The sequence below is a fragment of the Epargyreus clarus genome, unplaced genomic scaffold (genome assembly GCF_041222505.1).
Source record: "Epargyreus clarus isolate Ecla_fem2 unplaced genomic scaffold, WU_Ecla_fem_2.2 ptg000033l, whole genome shotgun sequence".
NCBI lineage: Eukaryota > Metazoa > Arthropoda > Insecta > Lepidoptera > Hesperiidae > Epargyreus > Epargyreus clarus.
The window spans coordinates 6234015-6253821 of NW_027332238.1; the positions used below are offsets into that span (position 1 = coordinate 6234015).

Here is a 19807-nt window from a genome sequence, read left to right on the forward strand (position 1 = left end):
ATATGCCATTGATTTATGGTAGGGGTGGACACCCTGGCTATGATCTGGTTAGGAGGGTAATGTGGGAACATTTTAATTATCTTCGTATTTGTTTTATTTGTAATTTTTAAAGGCGCCTTCTAAACTCTGTTTTTGATTCAGCAACATACAATTTTAAAAGTTATTTATCTACTACATAGATTAGTAAAGATACTTCGCCGCCTTGAAATTGAGTGAAGCCACAAACGGCTTATTTTAGTAAGTTTTTTTTTTTAATTCTTGACAAATAAAAACACTTTTAGAGAAAATTTACGAATAAATAAGTAATACTGCGTAATTTACTTAATAAATAAATAATTATTTCAAATATTTTAGGGATATTTTAGCACGGAGACGTGGCAAAACTTTTTTATTTAACTACTCGTATTTCAATTCTCAAAACTGGGTACATTTTCTTGTTAGGAGTGAGTAATCTTTACTAATCTATAATCTACTAGCTGACCCGGCAAACGTTGTTGCCATATAAATACAAATGTTAAGAGTGAACAACCTTTATTACTTAAGGGTATGAAAAATAGATAGTAGCCGATTCTCGGACCTACTGATTATGTATATAAACGTTTAGTACATATTTTTGTTTACGACGCTATCAATCGAAATGTTTTGAGCGCCGACTTCAGGATTTTGTACTAAACCAATAATTATTTGAAATATTTTTTACTTTGTAGTGTCATAGAAGTCGGTTTTATTTTTTTGTTAAATTTTTTTTTCGCTTATCAGTACAAAGAGAATTGACAACCCGCGTGGCGGAGCGGCCACCATACCGGTCTGACGCGCAAAGGGTCCCGGGTTCGATCCCCGGCCAGACAGATATCTAAATGATGAATTTAGATTTCTGTTTCTGGGTCTGGGTGTTTGTGTATTTGTCTATGTGTGTGTCCATGGCACCCACGACACAGGGAATCCTAGTGTGGGGCTGTGAGTGTAGAAAGCGTAGAAAAGCGTTTAAAAGTTATTTATTATTATTTATTAAGAAAATGAAAGAAGGCAGTGAGAGCCTAGTGGTTAAGAAATTCAGCCTCTCGATCGATGGGTCTGAGGTTCAAATCCCAGGCCACCTCTGATTTTTCGAAATTATGCGCGTATTATAAATTAATCCTCACTTCCTTAAAACGGTGAAGGAAAACATCGTGAGGAAACATCCATACCTGAGAAATATATAAAAAAAATCTCAAAGGTATGTAAGTCTACCAATCCGCACTTGTCCAGCGCGGTGGACTATGGCCTAATCTTCATTCTGAGAGACCCGTGCCCAGCAGTGGACAGTAATGAGTTGATGATGATTCAGAAAATATAAGCATAATCACATCAAACATATACACAATAAATTACACTGTACAAAACGCATATTTTATGGCGGCCACCCTACATTTCCTACAAAACCATTACCATGATCACCCTGTTAGTTGCGCACGCGCCGGTCACGTGCTGTGACTGATACGCGCTGGTTAAGGGTTCAATTGTCTGTTGGATTTACATTTGGATGTGTACAAGCTTTTTTATCATGGGAAGATTATGTTTAAACTGTATTTGTTAAATAAATCACACGTTAAAAACAGAGTTCAATAAGTTGTATATGCAGCGCTAAAAACAGCAAATTGAAGACTCTGTTTTGTTTTTTTGGCAATTAAAGGCAATGATAGTGATCAGTTTCCCAATCAGAGAACCAAGGTTCAAGTCTGATTTCTTCAAAGAAAGGTACTTCTGATTTTTTAAATTATTACTTACTTATATTAGAAAATAATTGTCACTTGATATAACGGTGAAGGCAAATTCCACAAGGAATTTAAAACCTGCCTGAGAGTTTAAAAAATGTTTAGTTCTCAAAAGTGCGAGAATAACCTGTTTAGATGAACTTACTTTAAAATGATTCACATAAATATTTTTTTAAAAGTTTAATTAGTTTATTTTTAAATAATAATTAATTAATAACTACAAACCACGCTTTTATAGTTAATCAAACTAAAAACTTTTTCTAAGGCACATAAACACCGCCTCGAAAATCATGTATTATCACTATTTTCTTGATAATTGATCAAAATTTGAATCAAACGGACCGTTCAAAGTGGGTAAAAATCTAGTCCAACCATTTTGACTTTTACCTATGTATGTGTGTAAGTTTGTGTGTCCGCGATTTTCTCAAAACCAATTATGATCCAATTTATTTAGGGTTTTAGTTATATTTTTTGGAGCATTTCAATTAAAATTATTTAAAAATAATATAATTATAATTAAAATAGATGGATATAAAAACCACGCTAAAATCGAACATGGAGAATCGTTAATCCTGATTCCTGATGATCCTGATGAGGAGAATGGGATAAAATTATTAAAATCGTGTATAGTCATTGGTTCTTGATAATTGTAATTCAAATTTTAAGTTAATCGGATTGTTCAAAGTGGGTAAAAATCGAGTTCAAAGATTCCGTTACATACATACATACATACATACAGGTCAAGCTAATAAAAGGGTGGTAAAAATGGTAAAAAGTGTTACATTAAACCATAGATTAGTAAAGATACTTCGCCGCCTTGAAATTGAATGAAGCCACAAACGGCTTATTCGTAAGTTCTTTTTTTTAATTCTTGACAAATAAAAACATTTTTAGAGAAAATTTACGAACAAATAACCAATATTGCGTAATTTACATGATAAAAAAATAATTATTTCAAATATTTTAGGGACATTTTAGCACGGAGACGTGGCAAAACTTTTTTACGCAACTATTTCAATTCTCTAAACTGGTTACATTTTTTTGTTAGGAGTGAGTAATCTTTACTAATCTATGCATTAAACAGACTACATATTTTCGTAGTCCCGTTCTTACCCTTTGGATATGGAACCCTATTTTACTTACACTTATACAAATTTCCAAATCCAATATGGCATACACAGATAACGCGGGCACGTGTCAGTGAGGGGTTCATATCTTTTTGATCACAAGAGGTCAATTGTCAGAATTGTAACTTATTTAAATTGTAACTTTAAACTTTAGTTATCTATATTGTATTTGATTACAGCTTATCTGTACTCTTAGTGTGTCTTTTTACGTTTTTACAAAAATGACTGTTTTTGTATTTGTTTACGTTTTTACCCATACATTCCCAATCGCCCTAGCGGACTGTGCCAGAACTGATTGGAGATTTATGGAAGATACGTAAACAAATACAAAAACAGTCATTTTTGTAAAAACGTAAAAACTCATACTAAGGGATGGGAGAATCCTAAGCTTGATAATAGTGTTGGTACCTCTAAATAATAAGTTTTTTTATAATAGGAAGGTTATAAGTGGTAAAACGACGGTTCGACTCTGGCACCACGGTCACACCTATTTCTGTTATAACAGCAGTTTTAAACGCTGATATGTTCTGGTTTGAAGTGTGGTAAGGGAGATATACTTTTCCGAGGCATTCCAGCTTAGGCGCATCTGTGGCTGACCTCAGGTAGGAATGTAATCTTAGCTGGGGTTGATTTCCATGGGCGGCAGTAGCCACTTACCATCAGGTGGACTGCATGCTCGTCTGCTACTTCTCAATTATAAAAAATCGGTTGTCAGTAAAGTCGGTTTACTGACGATAGTTGAACGTGACAACGTCAGAAAATACTGATGGAATGGTTGCATTTTTCAAAAGGATTGTGCCTTTTTGTCGCTCGTTCCGCGCCCTCGCTTGTACTTCAAGCCTTAAATGGAACGCCTCAGAGCGAGGTAACGCCGCATGAGTCATGTTTTTGGTGCGTGCAGCCGGCTCCATCGAACTATAAGACGTTGTCACGTCAAAAACGATGTCTCCCTTACCACACTTCAAACCAGAACACAGCAGCGCTAGCTGTTATAACAGAAATAGGTGTGACGGTGGTGCCAGAGTCGAACCAAAAAGGAACCTTCAAATATCAATAAGTGTTGCTCGTCAGCTTCTAAATTATAAAACAGTATGTCTCCCTTGCCACACTTCAAACCAGAACACAGCAGCGCTTAACACTGCTGTTATAACAGAAATAGCTGTGACGGTGGTGCCAGAGTCGAACCAAAAAGAAACCTTCAAATATCAATAAGTGCAAACAAATTAACAGTTTTCCTAACCACGTTTGATGTGACCAATGGATTAGTTTCACCCTCAAAATGCCCTTTGACCCTTAAATTAGGGAGATTCTCACGACACGCGATGTTTGTTTCCATTGCACCCTTTACCCTACGGACATAAATAAGTATAGATATCTCACCGCCTTGTAATTGATGGAAGCCATTAAATGGCTTAAAAGGCTGACAATTCTGTCAGCCATTTAATGACTGTCATGGAACAATGCCGACATGTGCAGTTAAGTGGTGCAAAAACACAAAATCGAAGAAAAAGTGCGGAGAAATATCGTGTCATTCGTAAATGATCTAAAAGCTACATTTTTTTAATATTTTTCGAACACGAAAATAGATGACAGTGACAATTTCAATTGTCAAAACTGGTTACGTTTTCTTGTTAGGAGTGAGTAATCTTTACTAATCTATGAATGCGGAGGGTAATGTTATTCGAGCGTGTGTATGTATGTCTCATTCTTTTTCACGCTGCAGCACAAACGGCTTGACGGTTTAACATATGAGGTGTCGTTGGATTCGTCTAAATTGTGGGAGTGACATCACATGATCAAATGCATAGTTTACGATTATATAAAGGACATACAGATACACATTTATTTATATAATATATAGATCGAAAACAATTATGTGAAGATCTACTTCGAATAAAATATTTTAATTTTTGATTTTGAAAATCTATGATTGGATAATTCTCGTGACGTCATATGACAATGGAAATTAACCACCCTTACACTGACATCCCCTCATTGTTTGTAACCGTTAAGCTTTATATTGTTTGAAGGGAATAGTGATCTAACTTTACTTTTTGAAAATACCAAATTGTCTGAAGGAACGCTGCTGTCTATAATATAGGAGTTGCAGACGAGCATGCAGGCCTCTGATGAAAAGTAGCACTGCATCTGGACATCTGTATTTAACCCCAGATAGGATTAGATATTCCTACCTGAGGTCAGCCACAGATGCGCCGCTACCCCTGAGGACTAAGCTGGAACGAAGAAGTATGTCTCCCTTACCACACAATTAAATATGTCAAAAAATATGAAATGCCAAAACAATTTTTTTTCTTAAAAATTTGACTAATAAGGCTAAAATTCTTTAGTCAATCCATTTGCAATATATTTTTTGACATATTTAATTTGATAAAAAAACGTTTTATCCATTCACCAGCTCGGTGAAGATCGTCCTATACCTACTAGGGACCTTTTGTACTAATAGGTAATGAGTTATTTTGAAAAAAAACATCTGTACTACCATCTCTCATCACAATATTATTTTAATCATACTTTTACTTTTTTCGCAGGAAATTGAACTTTTTAAGCAACTGTGTATGACGGAATATTTTACTGTTTTAAGGAGGAAATAAAACTTTCCTGAACTATTATGGTTTTTAAAAGATGGTGGTAGGCCCCCTGGTAGAGTCGCTTAAAAGAGTCAAGCCCTAAGAAGTAATGATTTAACAATAGTAATAAAAACAAAATTCAAAATCAACATTTTTTATTCAAAATAGGTTCTTTACAGAGCACTTTTTCAAAAAGTAAAAAAGGGTTGATTTATAAGATAAATATTATTTTCATACTTTATCACACTAACCATTTAATTATATAAAACCAAATAAAATTACACCAAACATTCTTTTAACCCTTAAATAATTAGCGAAACGATTTAAAAGGATTAATCCCTAATAACCACGGGAAAGTTGGTTTTAAACTATTCCCAAGCGGGATTTAATTGTTATAGGGATTAATTCAATCCCGCGAGATCCCGTGCGATCCCGGGAGTTCCCGGGGGTGGTCGCGAAAAAAGGGTATTATTAATTGTAAATTTGTCATTTAAAATTTTAATGTTACTTAACCCTATTGCTAAGCCTCCGCTGTCTGTCCGTCTGTCACAGGGCTCTATCTCCTGAAACGTAATAGATAGACACTTGCAAATTTTACAGAGAATATACATATAATATAATGGTTGCTATAGCAACAAATACTAAAAATAAAATAGGGCTCTGTTCAGGAAACCGGTATTTTTCAGCATTTTAGGGTTCTGTACCCAAAGGGTAAAATGGAACCCTATTACTAAGCCTCCGCTGTTTGTCCGTCTGTCACAGGGCTCTATCTCTTAAACCGTAATAGATAGACATTTGAATTTTTTATAGAGTCTGTATAACAGTGGCTTATGAATTTTTTTTTAATAAATGCATACATATAATACGAGGCATACTCTCCATACAAAAAACCGGTCTTTTTTGATTTTTTTGAATTTAATGGTTAAATATATTTATCTCAGGCATTTAACTTAGTCTTCATAGGTTGCGATGCATCTGTAGCCAACCTCAGATATAAATCTAATCTTATCTGGAGTTGATTACAGATGTCCATGTACAGTAGCCACTTATAATCAGGTGGACTGCATGCTCGTCTGCTACACCTATATTATAAAAAAAAACATACGCATTATTTTTTAACAAAGTAATCATTGTAAAAAAAAATACTCATTATCATTTTTCCCAATCAACCTAAAATAAGTATTATTTCAAAAGCACTGTTATTATAAGACAGAAATTGGTGTGACAAAGGTACCATAGTCAAACTAAAATAAAAAATACCATGTTAACAGCGAAACCATCAAGACACCGTATTAAAACGTAGGTTAAGGGTTGTTTCCACCCTCCACAAATGTATGTGAAATAAATAAATAATCACTGGTAATAACAACCACCCTAACCCACCCTTCAAAGATCCCTTAACGAGGGGTGGCGTAAAGTGTCTCATTGATAGAGATTAGCGATGAAACTGTAGACCACCGCGTAACAGTTTTACAAATTTATTTAAATAGAATATGTCATATAATAACATTATTATTTTCAAAACTAAAAATCACGCTATAACAGTCATTGAAACTAAAAAGCAATAATTGTTTCCAATCTAATAACTTTGCGATGTACTTTCTCTAAGGCGCTCGAACAATCTCGCCTCGAATACGTTAATCCTGCGGATGTTGATAAGGACAATGGTACAAAATTATTAAAATCATGTATTGTCATCGGTTTTTGATAATTCTTAAAAATTTTGAATTAAACTGGACGTTCAAAGTGGATAGAAATCAGGTTCAATAATATATTATGTGAGTTAGCATTTTTTGTGAGCCCTGTGATAGTCGGACAGACTGCGAAAGCTTAGTAAGTAGTACTTAATAAAAATAAGATTCGAGAAATATATATATATAGAAAATGAATGTTTGTCTGTATGTCCTTTATAGAATCTAAAACTATGCATTTGATCATGTGGTAATCTTTAGCAAAGTTGTTGTTCATGAGCCCACGAAGGTTTCTGAGTTGGTACGACCAACTTTTGACAGACGCCACTGTCATTCCAATGATGATACAATTTTCAGTTATATGTATGTCATGTTATTTTTAAAACGCGGGCGAAGGCACGGTTACTACTAGTTTTAAAAAAGCTTAACACAGCACAGGTATACGATGTAGGCAGCGATAATATTTTTAATCCCTCATCGCTCACGCTCTCATTACAGCAAGTACCTAAAGGGAAGATGAGTTATGTTTTTCGAAAAATGATTGTTTTCACTTGTCTGTATAAATATGGATGAGGGTTTGAGTGATACGGTTGGAAACCTTTCGCAATTAAGACCTTCGACATAAAAGCACATAAAAGTCTCTAATTATATGCGTTGGTTCTTTAAACTTACATATTTTGGCGCGAAGAAAATGGTAATTTTATGGAAGTAGCATACGTTATAGCGTTTTTACCCCTGAAGACAAAGTTGGAACGCCTTTGTTATATTCTCATCATATGAAGGTGGTAGAACCCTCTGTGGTTAGAGTCCAGCGGCACCACCACCACACCGATTTCTGCCTAATAACAGTAGTGTTAAGCGCTGCTGTGTTCTGGTTTGAAGTGTGGTAAGGACGATATAATTCTCCGAGGCATTCCAGCTTAGTCCTTAGGGGTAGCGGCGCACCTGTGGCCGACCTCAGGTAGGAATATCTAATCCTGTCTGGGGCTGATTACAGATGTCCATGGACGGCAGTAGCCACTTACCAACAAGCTTAGCATGCTCTGCTATTGTTATATTATAAAAAAAATACATCGTATGTTATGACGTCATAAATTAAAATCTAGTATCCATTCAGCCCCTAATAGTTTAGTAGATCAATAAGCTGATAGGCAGATTTTGCCAAATTGGGTCTAGATTGGAGCAGCAGGCGTGATAGATTGAAACAAGAGTTTATCTTCATTATTTTGTACGTAATAAATTGACTAGCTGACCCGGCAAACGTTGTGTTGCCATATAAATAAAAAAATGTTAAGGTTGAACAACTCTTATCACTTAGGGGCATGAAAAATAGATAGTAGCCGATTCTCAGACCTACTGAATATGCATATACAATTTGGTGAAAATCGGTACCGTTTCGGAGGAGTACGGTAACTAACATTGTGACACGAGGATTTTATATATAAGATATATAAATTGTTATGATATATAAAAACTTTATGGTTCGACTGACGGCACCACCGTCACACCTATTTCTGTTATAACAGCAGTGTGTAAGGAAGATACCTAAGTAATCCAAGGCGTTCTAATTTTGTCCTTAAAGGTAGAAATTTTATGTCGAGCTCAAATAGGAATCTAATCTTATTGGGAGTTGATTACAAGTTCCATAAATCCTCGCTTTTTTTCAAAAAATACTGATCCAATTTGGATGGCTTTGGTTATTGATTTTTTTTTTAGGATTCTGTACCCAAAGGGTAGAAACGAAACCCCATTACCAAGCCTTCGCTGTCTGTCCGTCTGTCACAGGGCTCTATCTCCGGAACCGTAATAGATAGACACGTGAAACTTTTACAGAGGATGCATAACGGTGGCCGCTATAACAACAAATACTAAAACTAAAATAAAGTTGAATATTAAAGGGGGTCTCTACAACAAACCGGTATTGATTCTTGACAAGCAAATATTGCATAGATTATTTATTTGTTAATATGATTGTCGGTAATCGAACCTGAACCTTTGCGACATCATCCTTACTAATATTATAAATCCGAAAGTAACTCTGTCTGTCCGTCTGTCTGTCTGGTTGTCTCTTCTTCACGCCTAAACCACTGAACTGATTTTAATGAAATTTTGTACAAAGATAGTCTGAGACACGAGAATTAGGGATGGCGATCTAAGATCGATTAATCGGAGAATCGATCTTTTGGACCTAAAATATCGATTATTTTAATCGATATTAGTAAGGATTGAATCGTAAACTATGCATTTAATCAAGTGATGATCTTTAGCAAAGTTGAAGGTACGAATTTTCAGTTTTATGTATGTTAGTATGTTATATTATTTTCTTTTAAATGCGGGCAAGCCGCGGGCAAAAACTAGTTATTTATAAATTTTGATTTCTAATACTCGTTTTAAGATTTTAAATTCACAATTCGTTACCAAAACGTTTATACAGCACACCCCATTTCCAACCCCTGTTATGGGGTGGAGGGTAGTAAACGCATTACTAAGGGTGACTTATTGCATTCCTAATTGGATGTACTTGCGTGGAAAAGGTTTGACGTTCAGCCATATTGATTTTTAAAAAGGTATTTTTTTGATCCGATTTCCGGAAAGCTTGAGTGCCATTTTTTTGGGAATTCGATTTTTGAGATGGATGCTATTTGTTTGATGTTTATTGAACTATACTCAAGGGGTTCGAGGTTCGAATCCCATTGATTATTCAAAGTAATTTACGTATTAGAAATTAATTATCACTTGCTTTAACGGTGAACGAAAACATCGTGAGGAAACACACCTAAAACTTTTTTAAAAAGGAAGAGTCCTCGAAGGTTTATGAAGTCTGCGAATTCGCACTTGGTACACAACACGATATTTTTTTTAAACGCCTAAGTAATATTACTTACGCCTTTTACGATTTCTACACTCACAGCCCCACACTAGGATTCCCTGTATCGAGGGTGCCATGGACACACAAAGAAGAATACAAAAAACAAACCAAATATTTTACCGATCAATCTTATCATTTAGATATTTGTCTGGCTGAGAATCGAACCCGGAACATTCTGCAATCCTGCACGCAGGTCTTCTTTTTTATTATATAGAAATAGCAGACGAGCATGCAGTCCACCCGATGATGGCTACTGCCGCCCATGGACATCTGTAACTCGAACCACAAAGAGCTCTTCCACCTTAGAGATCACTTTTGAAGGTGGTAGAACCCTTTGTGGTCCGACTCCGGCAGCACGACAGCCACACCTATTTCTGCCTCAGTTATACAGCCTATAACATACCTATAACAGCAGTGTTAAGCGCTGCTGCGTTCTGGTTTGAAGGGTGCTGTATAGGAAACATACTTATTCCTCAGGGGATTCATATTTAGTCCTCAGGGGTAGCGGCGCATCTGTGGCCGACCGCACCGGTTGATTACAGATGTCCATGCGGCAGTAGCCACTTACTATCAGGTGGACTGCACGCTCGTCTGCTACTCCTGTATAATAAAAAAAACTTACCAGTGTACATAACTACATACACGGTTTTTATATTTATACGTAAAGATTGGTTTCCACCCCCTCTCACCCTATTACGTCACAAACGAAGTCCAATTTAGTGGCACTTCACCATCTGTGCAGCAATCACAAGTGTGATTTAGTTTGTAGAGTGGATTCGATTATCACGGCATCTATTTATGTTGCAAAATTGAAAAAAAAATTACTTAAAACATTTTTTTCCATGCGTTTTATCGTTGAATCGATATAAAAATTTAAAAGTTAAAGCCCTGTTTTGTGGCATTTGGAAAAAATTATGAGCTTGACTTTTTAACAAAACTGACAGATAAAATCGTTACCATAATTCTTCGAAAAGGACACCGTAGATAACGTGCATAAATGACAAACATAAGGTAGTAGTGCCCATTTTACCACGCGATGACAATACATGATTTTAATAATTTTATCCCATTCTCCTCATCAGGATCGTTAGGAATCTGGATTAACGATTTTCTTATGGAATTTTAGCGTGCTTTTTACTTTTTAATCTATAATTATTTTGAATAGTGAAGTGAGGCACCACCGCCACACCTATGTCTGACATCTAGCCAAGACTCTAGTCTTACGGGATCCTATGTACGGTTAGTCTTTAGTTTAAAACCTATATGAGCTATAGACTAATAACAAGAACAGCTGTATCGATCTAAAATGAATAATATGAAGGTAGTAAAACCCTCTGTGGTTCCACTCCGGTGGCACCACCGTCACACCTATTTCTGCCTAATAACAGCAGTGCTTAGCGCTGCTGTGTTCTGGTTTGAAGGGTGTGATTACAGATGTCCATGGGTGACAGTCAATTTTTTTTTTCGTTAGTTACTTCAATATTATATAGAAAAAAAACAAAAGTAAATATTTTTATTGTAGGCCTGAGAAGCGCGTGCCAACGTAACACATATTTTTAGCGTACATGTAACGCCATCTATTGACGCATTAGAAAAACTCACCAAAACACAGTATAATAATAATTTAAACAATCAATGATACTTACATCTCTTTCTTTGTTTCCAGATGAAGCAGTGTGTGACAAGGACGGGTAGAGGGTAGGGCTGAGAAGATGGAAGGTGGCTGGTTGGTGCTCGCCGCAGTGTTAGCAGCTGCGTATGCGCAGAATAACAGAAGTAAGTTTCTTTGTAACACCATCAATATTATCATCCTCCATTATTCATGTATTATTTAAACACCTACGGCGGACTTTGATTTCATAATTATTGATGACACAGAGGCCAGGGAGTCCGGGGAGTGTCGAATCGAAGTAGCTACATAGTCATTATCACATCATTTTTTTATTCTCCTTATCAAAATTTTGTAGATTAATATATAGATAACTCCTATGCTAAGTAAGTATTTCCTATGTTAACTAACAAGGGGTGAGCTAAAAATATTAATATTCTATAAATTAATTTGTACCTATACCTAAAAACATGATTTTGATAAAATTAAAATAAAAAGTTGAATACGCACATAACATCATAAAATTACAGGCATAAGACTTAAACGTTCCGTCGGAGATCCCGGAGTTCTCCAACAAGCGCTGAGGACGACCACCGGGGGGGTTTTAGTGCGGTAAAAATCCCACATAACCCGGCGTCGCTCCCACGTCGTCGGGTACCTTTTGAAGGTTTCCCCCTCCAAAAAAAAGGGCATAAACCTGGAACCCCTAACGTGACTAATTGAAATATAATACGTATTTAAATTTCTATATGTTTGTGCCCGCAAAGCATAAAAAATAACCAATGGATTCACTTGAAACATTTACACAACATTGTATATGAATATAGAAGTGTTTTTATACTTTTAATTCCGATTCTCCTTAGGGAATATTAACTGAGCCACAGAAAAGTATGGTCGGGTATAGCTAGTTAAGAAAAAGATTTATTAAACACTTGCATCCTGCAATTAATCGCAACAGGAAACCGTCGTATCTGCTTCCGGCCGCCATTTTGTGGAGCTCCGCCATTTTAATTGAAATGTAATTGATGCTAACTTGCGTCATTAAAATTGACTGCCATAATGATTTTTTGACTGAGAAAACGGTGTGATCTGAAGTAGCTTTAGCTCCACATGTACCATTAGGTTAAGTTTGACATTGTAAAAACATTTTTTTAAAAGATGTGTGTTATGGATGAAATGATGAGATGATGAAAGATGTTTCTTTCGCCACTTCTCCATAACGAAACATCTTGTGAAGTGGTGTTAGTTATATTGACATTCAAAAAGTGTTCTGTAAAGAACCTATTTTGAATTTTAAAAAATGATTTGTTTTGATAATTGGCTAAGTGCAAGTAGAACTCGCACACGGAGGGTTCCGTACCACCAAAATTTTCATATTTTTCTTATTTTTAGTATTTGTCATTATAGCAGCCGTAGAAGTAAATACAAAGTGAAAATTTTAACTGTCTATCTATTACGGTTTAATAGATAAAGCAAGAAACGTCGAGAAATTGCGGTTTCTTATATGACGAACCCGATTTATTTTAATTTTTTTTAGCATTTGTTGTTATAGCGGCTACCGTTATGCATCCTCTGCAAAAATTTCAAGTGTCTATCTATTACGATTCAGGCCATAGAACCCTGTGACAGACGAACAGACGGACAGACAGTGAAGTCTTAGTAATAGGGCTTTTACCCTTTGGGTACGGAACCCTAATATAACAAAATAGTTTTATAACCACCATAATAACTTTAATAGGCACGAAATATCAAACCAAAGCAATATTTGTCCAATAAAAGTTTATCGCAAGTTAACTTTATCCCGTATTTATTGTTTCAATGTAATTGAATTGCTGGAAATAGAACCGGTCAAGCGTGAGTGGGGCTAAATTGTTTTCGAACGTTTGATCTTGCTTCAAAGGTAGGTTGTGATTAAACGGTTTATTGCTCGAAGAACTTTCTGTTTTGGAATGACACCTTTATACGTTTATTACAGACATAGATGTTCAATTCAATTCAATTCAATTCAATTCAATTCAATTCAATTCAATTCATTTATTTATTGCAGGATAAGGTGAAGTACATTATATATGGAATACATTAGTTTTGTGCTCCTATCCTAACCCAAAGGGTATGCAAATATGTCATAGGTAATAATTCCAATTAAAATTAAATTAAAATAATAATATTGAATTAGAAAAGGATACAATAATAAAATTAATAGAAATCATCATATGCCTTAAGGCAGAAATATAAGTGCCTATTTACAATGTTAAGGAAAAGGGGACGACCAAGTAAAAGGTGGAATGACATCTATAATCTATAAGCACGGGAACGTCACAATTGGAAATGTTTAGGAGAGGCCTACGCCAAAGAGGCGACTACTATCTATATCTATATCTTAAGTTTAACATTGTAAAATCCATTTTTTTTAAAAAGATGTGTGTTATGGAGTTTCTTTCGTTCCATAACGAAACACCTTGTGAAGTGGTGGTAGTTTGACATTCAAAAAGTGCTTTGTAAAGAACCTATTTTGAATAAAAAAAAATTATTTGATTTTGATTTGATTTATAATATTTAAAATCACTTTTATTTATAATGTTATTGTTAGAAATAGTTTAAATTTTTAAAATCACTAGTAAAAAGTATCTTAAGTAGCATAAATTATAATATGTAAAAGTATAAGCTATAGTAGTAATAAAGGCATTTTTTTTTATTTACAATGTAACTAATTACTTAAACAAGACATACTCAAACTTATAATACTGGCCTACACCTATTTCTACCTAATGACAACAGTGTTAAGCGCTGCTGTGTTCTGGAAGGGTGTGGTAAGGGAGACATACTTTTCCGCGGCGTTCCAGCTTAGTCCTCAGGGGTAGCGGCGCATCTGTGGCCGACCTCAGGTGGGAATATCTAATCCTATCTGGGGTTGATTAAAGATGTCTATGGGTGGCACTAACCACTTACCATGAGGTGGACTGTATGCTCGTCTGCTACTCCTATATTATAAAAAAAACTGGCATTTTAAACCTTGTTGTGGTTTCAAATTGGACTTTTCAAGCTAAGCATGTTTTGATTTTCTGACATTATGTACGTATTAGAATCTAATTATCATTTGGTGTAGTGGTGAAGAAACCTATATGCCTGATCGTTGTTAAAAACAAAATAGCTCTTAAACGTGTAAGAAGTCTACCAATCAGTACTTCGCCATCATGGAAATAGCTTAAACTGTTCTCATTCTCAGAGGTTACCAGTGCCCAGCAGTGGGACAGTAATGGGTTGATAATTGCACGACTCATGATGCGAAGCATCAGAGAGTGCTTTACGATCGAAAAAATTTTTTCGCTTCATTTTGGCGGCTATTTTTATTATTATAGCCTTGATAGTTCACGGAATCAAGATATTTTGCATACTATTGTCGAGATAATTTAATGGAGATTAATTCCATACTTTTTAAAAATTGACTTACTGCAATAGAATTGGAAAAAAACACCAAAATAGGTCAAAAAATTTTCCTGTCCGTCATGTGTGAAACCTGAAAACACTGTAACTTGTGAAAAAATCCATCATTTGAGTTAAATTTTTTTAAAAAAAATTCTAATCGACGATTGTAGGTCACTGAATGCGAATGATTAATTAATTCAGTGTCGTTTAATTGCAATTAATAAAAAACGAAAACTACAAGACTGTATATCTATAGATATTATGTACATTTATTCCACCAGGGGCGCTTGTGCAGTACCTTCTTCCTACTACAGCTGTTTTTTCGGCAATTAATTTTGAACGACTTAAGTTTTTTTTTTTTTTTTTATTTCATAATTAAATGAGCATTATGAGTCGTGCACTTTTGGATTTTCCAAACTTTTTAAATTCAAATCTAATTGATTCAAAATTTATTCATTTGGAACTTTTTTTGAACGTAAACTAAAGCTTCGCAAGCTGTTTCGCTATGATGAAAATCGGCGAAACTCCATAGGTACGTGTGCAAATTTGCCTCTTAAAAAGTAAATGTCATACAATTTTACTTACTGGTACCTACATAAAATTAATTATTTGTCGTGAAGCTGGAGTTGTCACATCCTATGGATAGTAAATCATTCACCTACGAGTAAATAGATATACATATGAATACATCGATTGCAAATTATTATTCACAACGCTCCACCACCAATTTGTTCAACCCGAAAACAGCTCCAATAAATAAAATATCAAGGCGATAATAAAATGGCGGCGCTTCCGGCCGCCATCTAACCACAAAATGGACGCCGGAAGTTGGTATAAACGGCGTCGTTTCCTGCACCGCCATTTTCGTTTTGTAAGGGAAATATGATTGTAAATCTTATTCTTAATTTTAGGTTTTATTGTACATAGTGTTTTTATTGCTTTATTAGGAATATAATTTTAACTTTTATATTAACTTATTATACTTTCTAGTTAAATCCACTCAGTAGGGGGTTAACTAGGTTCGGTATTAAAGAAGTAATAAATAAGAAATATAAAATATAATACGTTAATTAGTATGTATTTCTAGTTTTGAGTGACGGCGTCGCCACACCTATTTCTGTTATAAATGGTGTAGTGTTACTGTGTTCTGGTTTGTAGTGTTGTAAAATATATACATCGCAATTTAGACCTTAAGTAGGATTCGTATCTTATCCGGGATTGGTTACAGATGTCCATAGTGCAGTGACTTATCATTGGCTACATTTGAGGTTTCATGAAAAGAACATATAAATTTTTTTGTGAGCTTTCAGGCATATAAGTTTCTTCTTAATATTAGATTTACGGCAATTATGCCTATAAAAAAGGTCTGATACAAAACCAAATGACAAGTTGGAAAGACCAAAAATCTCTGTCTCTTAACATTAAAAATTACAACAATTTCTGTTCACAATTTTATTGTCACATACTTTCAAAGAAACAAATTTGCCTGAAATAATAGGAATCTTAATTTTTATCCCAGTGACATAGGAAAAAGTGTTTAATCAAAATCACTTATTTTTATTCAAAATAGGTTCTATACAGTACCCTTATCATGAGTTTTCATAACATCCCACAATTTTACGTTACGTTTACTCAATCCATTATTCTGTTCCGTTTGCTTCAGTACACTGAGAAAACGTAACAATAAGAGCTCAAGTCTTTTGTCTGCCTCACATGTTCGCGAAAAAGAGACAAAACATAAAGCGCCATTTGTCAAGTTGACATTTAATATTACGTTACTGACACTATAGTTCTGATACAATCCGCTAGGGGCGCTGATTGGAAATTGTATGGGCAAATACGTAAACAAATACCAAAACAGTCATATTTGTCAAAACGTGAAAACTATAGAGCACTTTTTGAATGTCATTACATCTACCACTGCTTCTCAACGTGTTTCGTTATGGAGAAGAAGCGGCGAAAGAAACTAAATACTGTTTTGTTTCAGATGACGGCCCAAGGTTCCTGTCTCGAGGGCACTCCTTCAGGACGGTGGTGGGAGACACCCTGCTGCTCCCGTGTCAAGTACAGAACTTAGGTAAGGAACCACTAATCAATAATAAACAAACTTAAAATGGTAAGACTCTCTGTGGTTCGATTCCGGCGGCCCCACCGCCACACCTATTTTTGTTATAACAGCAGTGTTAAACGCTGCTGTGTTCTGGTTTGAAGGATAAGGAAGTGGTAAGGAGACATACTTTTCCGAGCCGTTCCAGCTTTGTTCTCAGGTGTAGCGGCACATGACCTCAGGTAGGAATCTAATCCTACCTGGGATTGATTACAGATGTTTATAGACGGTAGCCACTTACCATCAGGTGGACTGCATGCTCGTCTGCTACTCCAATAACGATAAGGCAGACGGGCTACCAAGTGGAAAGCAGTCACCGTCGCCTATGTACATTTGCAACACCAGAGGAGTCGCCAATGCATCGCCGGCTTTAGAGGAGAACTCTTTTTGCACCCCTCTTGACGATCCCCCATGTCATAGCGCTCAGGGGTCAATGTCAATACCTCAGGAGGAAGTTCATTCCACATTTTGCACGTACGCGGAAAAAATGACCGTGCAAACCGAACCGTGGAGGACCGCCACGGGTCCAGTTGATGTGGATAGAACCTCATCCTTCGGCGAGTGGTGCGATGAAGGAAGTGTGATGTAGGCACCAAATCCAACAGTTCCTCAGAACACTCACCATTGTAAAGCCTACTACTATATACTTATTAATATATAACAGGTACTCACCATATTCCATAACGAAATATCATGTTCTTTATTGCCGATATTTGCGAGTTACTCATGAGTACCTGTTATATTCATAGATTAGTAAAGATTACTCACTCCTAACAAGAAAATGTACCCAGTTTTGAGAATTGAAATAGTTGCGTAAAAAAGTTTTGCCACGTCTCCGTGCTAAATGTCCCTAAAATATTTGAAATACTTATTTATTTACGTTACATATAACGCGTTATTAGTTATTTATTTGTAAATTTTCTTTAAAAATGTTTCTTATTTGTCAAAAATTCATAAAAATAAATGGCAAATCAGTTTTGGCTTTATTCAATTTCAAGGCGGCGAAGTATCTTTACTTATCAAAGAATATATCTCAAAGTAACTATGTTTCCAGGGTCCCTGGTGTTGCTGTGGCGGCGAGGACCAGCTGTGCTGACGGCAGCCAGCCTCATGGTGACCAGAGACGAGCGGTTCAGGCTCGTTGATGGGTACAACTTGCAGATAACTGACGTTGGGCCGCAGGTGAGGTTATTAATAATAATATTAATAATAATCATTTATTTCAGACAATATAAACAAAGATACAAAAGTATAATTGAATACAGAGGTCCATATCATATATACCTTACAGACTAACATACATATTAATATATACTTATAACTAAATCACGTATTTGCGGCGACGTGAGACGCGGGTCTGGTGACTGCCGGGGGTCCTCTCCGTCCACGGAATTTCCGGAACACAACTCCCTTCGGCCACAGCTCCTCCTTCAGGAAGGTCGACAATTGCTCGGTTGGGACGCGTACAACAAATGAACTAAAGTTCACTGTTGCTGCTGCTGTTATTATGCAGGTTAGGTTATCTGTAGTCCCGGGACTAGAATAGGACCATGGACCCCTGCCTGTGTTAAGAGGCGACTAAAAGGAGGCTTTTGGGGTCGAATCGAAATCGATTTCATGCTCACTTGCTACAATTAAATTAATTAATTAAATTACCTTACATTATTTTCATAACTTGAATAATTTGCCTTGAAATAAATTTTAATGGAAGAACGAGTGAAATAGGTAAGACCATCATTACACTGCTAACATCCACACATAAAGCCTTTAACTACAGCGTTTTACAAATATAAAGAACTGTGATTGTAGAAGCGTATAGTGATATTTATAAATTGTTATTAGTATCACGAGTATTACTTAAGCTATAAAGATATTTAACAGATAAAAAAGTCTCAGGAGACCGCACAAACAGCACGATATCACAAAATTACATAATAATATATCCGAAAGCGTCAAAAAATGCTAAACACTACGCCAAAACATAATTGGCGCGGGAAAATATGATAATTACCAACATAAAAAGCATTGAAGCAACCGGGCTCGTTATTTTTTATGTGTGGCAACACTGAAGAACGATTTGCCGCGCAATTTTCGACCGCCATTTTTTTGTGGCGGCCATATTTGTTTCGTGTCGCTTTTTCGGCGTGTTTATGGCGGCAGAAATGATATTCTGTTCGTTAACTCTATTTTTCGTTTGATGTCAAGTATATTGACTATATTATTGTTATAGATTAGTAAAGATTACTCTACTCGTCCCTAACTAGTAAATGTAACCTGGTTTGAAAAATTGTGTTTGAGAAATTTTAAAAAAATCTAGTTTTTAGTTCATTTACGAATGAAACTATATTTATTCGCACTTTGTCTTCGATTTCGTACCTTAACTGCGCATGTCGGCATTATTCCGCGTAAATTACACCATGACAGCCATTAAACGGCTGACGGAATTGTCATGCGTTTAAAGTCCTTTAATTATTCTAGTATTATTATTATATTTATTACGTACAGCAGACGAGCATGTAGTCCACCTAATGGTAAGTGGCTACTGCTACCCGTGGACATCTGTAATCAACACCAGATCAAATTTGTTTCTTATATGAGGTCAGCCACAGATGCACCGCTGAGGACTAAGCTAAATC

The 19807-nt window shown here is 35.7% G+C and overlaps 1 protein-coding gene across 3 annotated transcripts in view; it reads left to right on the top strand.

The window, feature by feature from the left end:
- Positions 1 to 19807, top strand: part of LOC140755657 (igLON family member 5) — a 118940-nt gene that overhangs the window by 88360 nt on the left and 10773 nt on the right. For all 3 annotated transcript variants that reach the window (XM_073090958.1, XM_073090960.1, XM_073090959.1), the window contains 3 exons: positions 11696 to 11805; positions 17052 to 17141; positions 18226 to 18353. In XM_073090958.1, the coding sequence (XP_072947059.1) occupies positions 11742 to 11805; positions 17052 to 17141; positions 18226 to 18353 (282 nt within the window). In that variant the 5' untranslated portion in view covers positions 11696 to 11741. The remainder of the gene's footprint in view (positions 1 to 11695; positions 11806 to 17051; positions 17142 to 18225; positions 18354 to 19807) is intronic.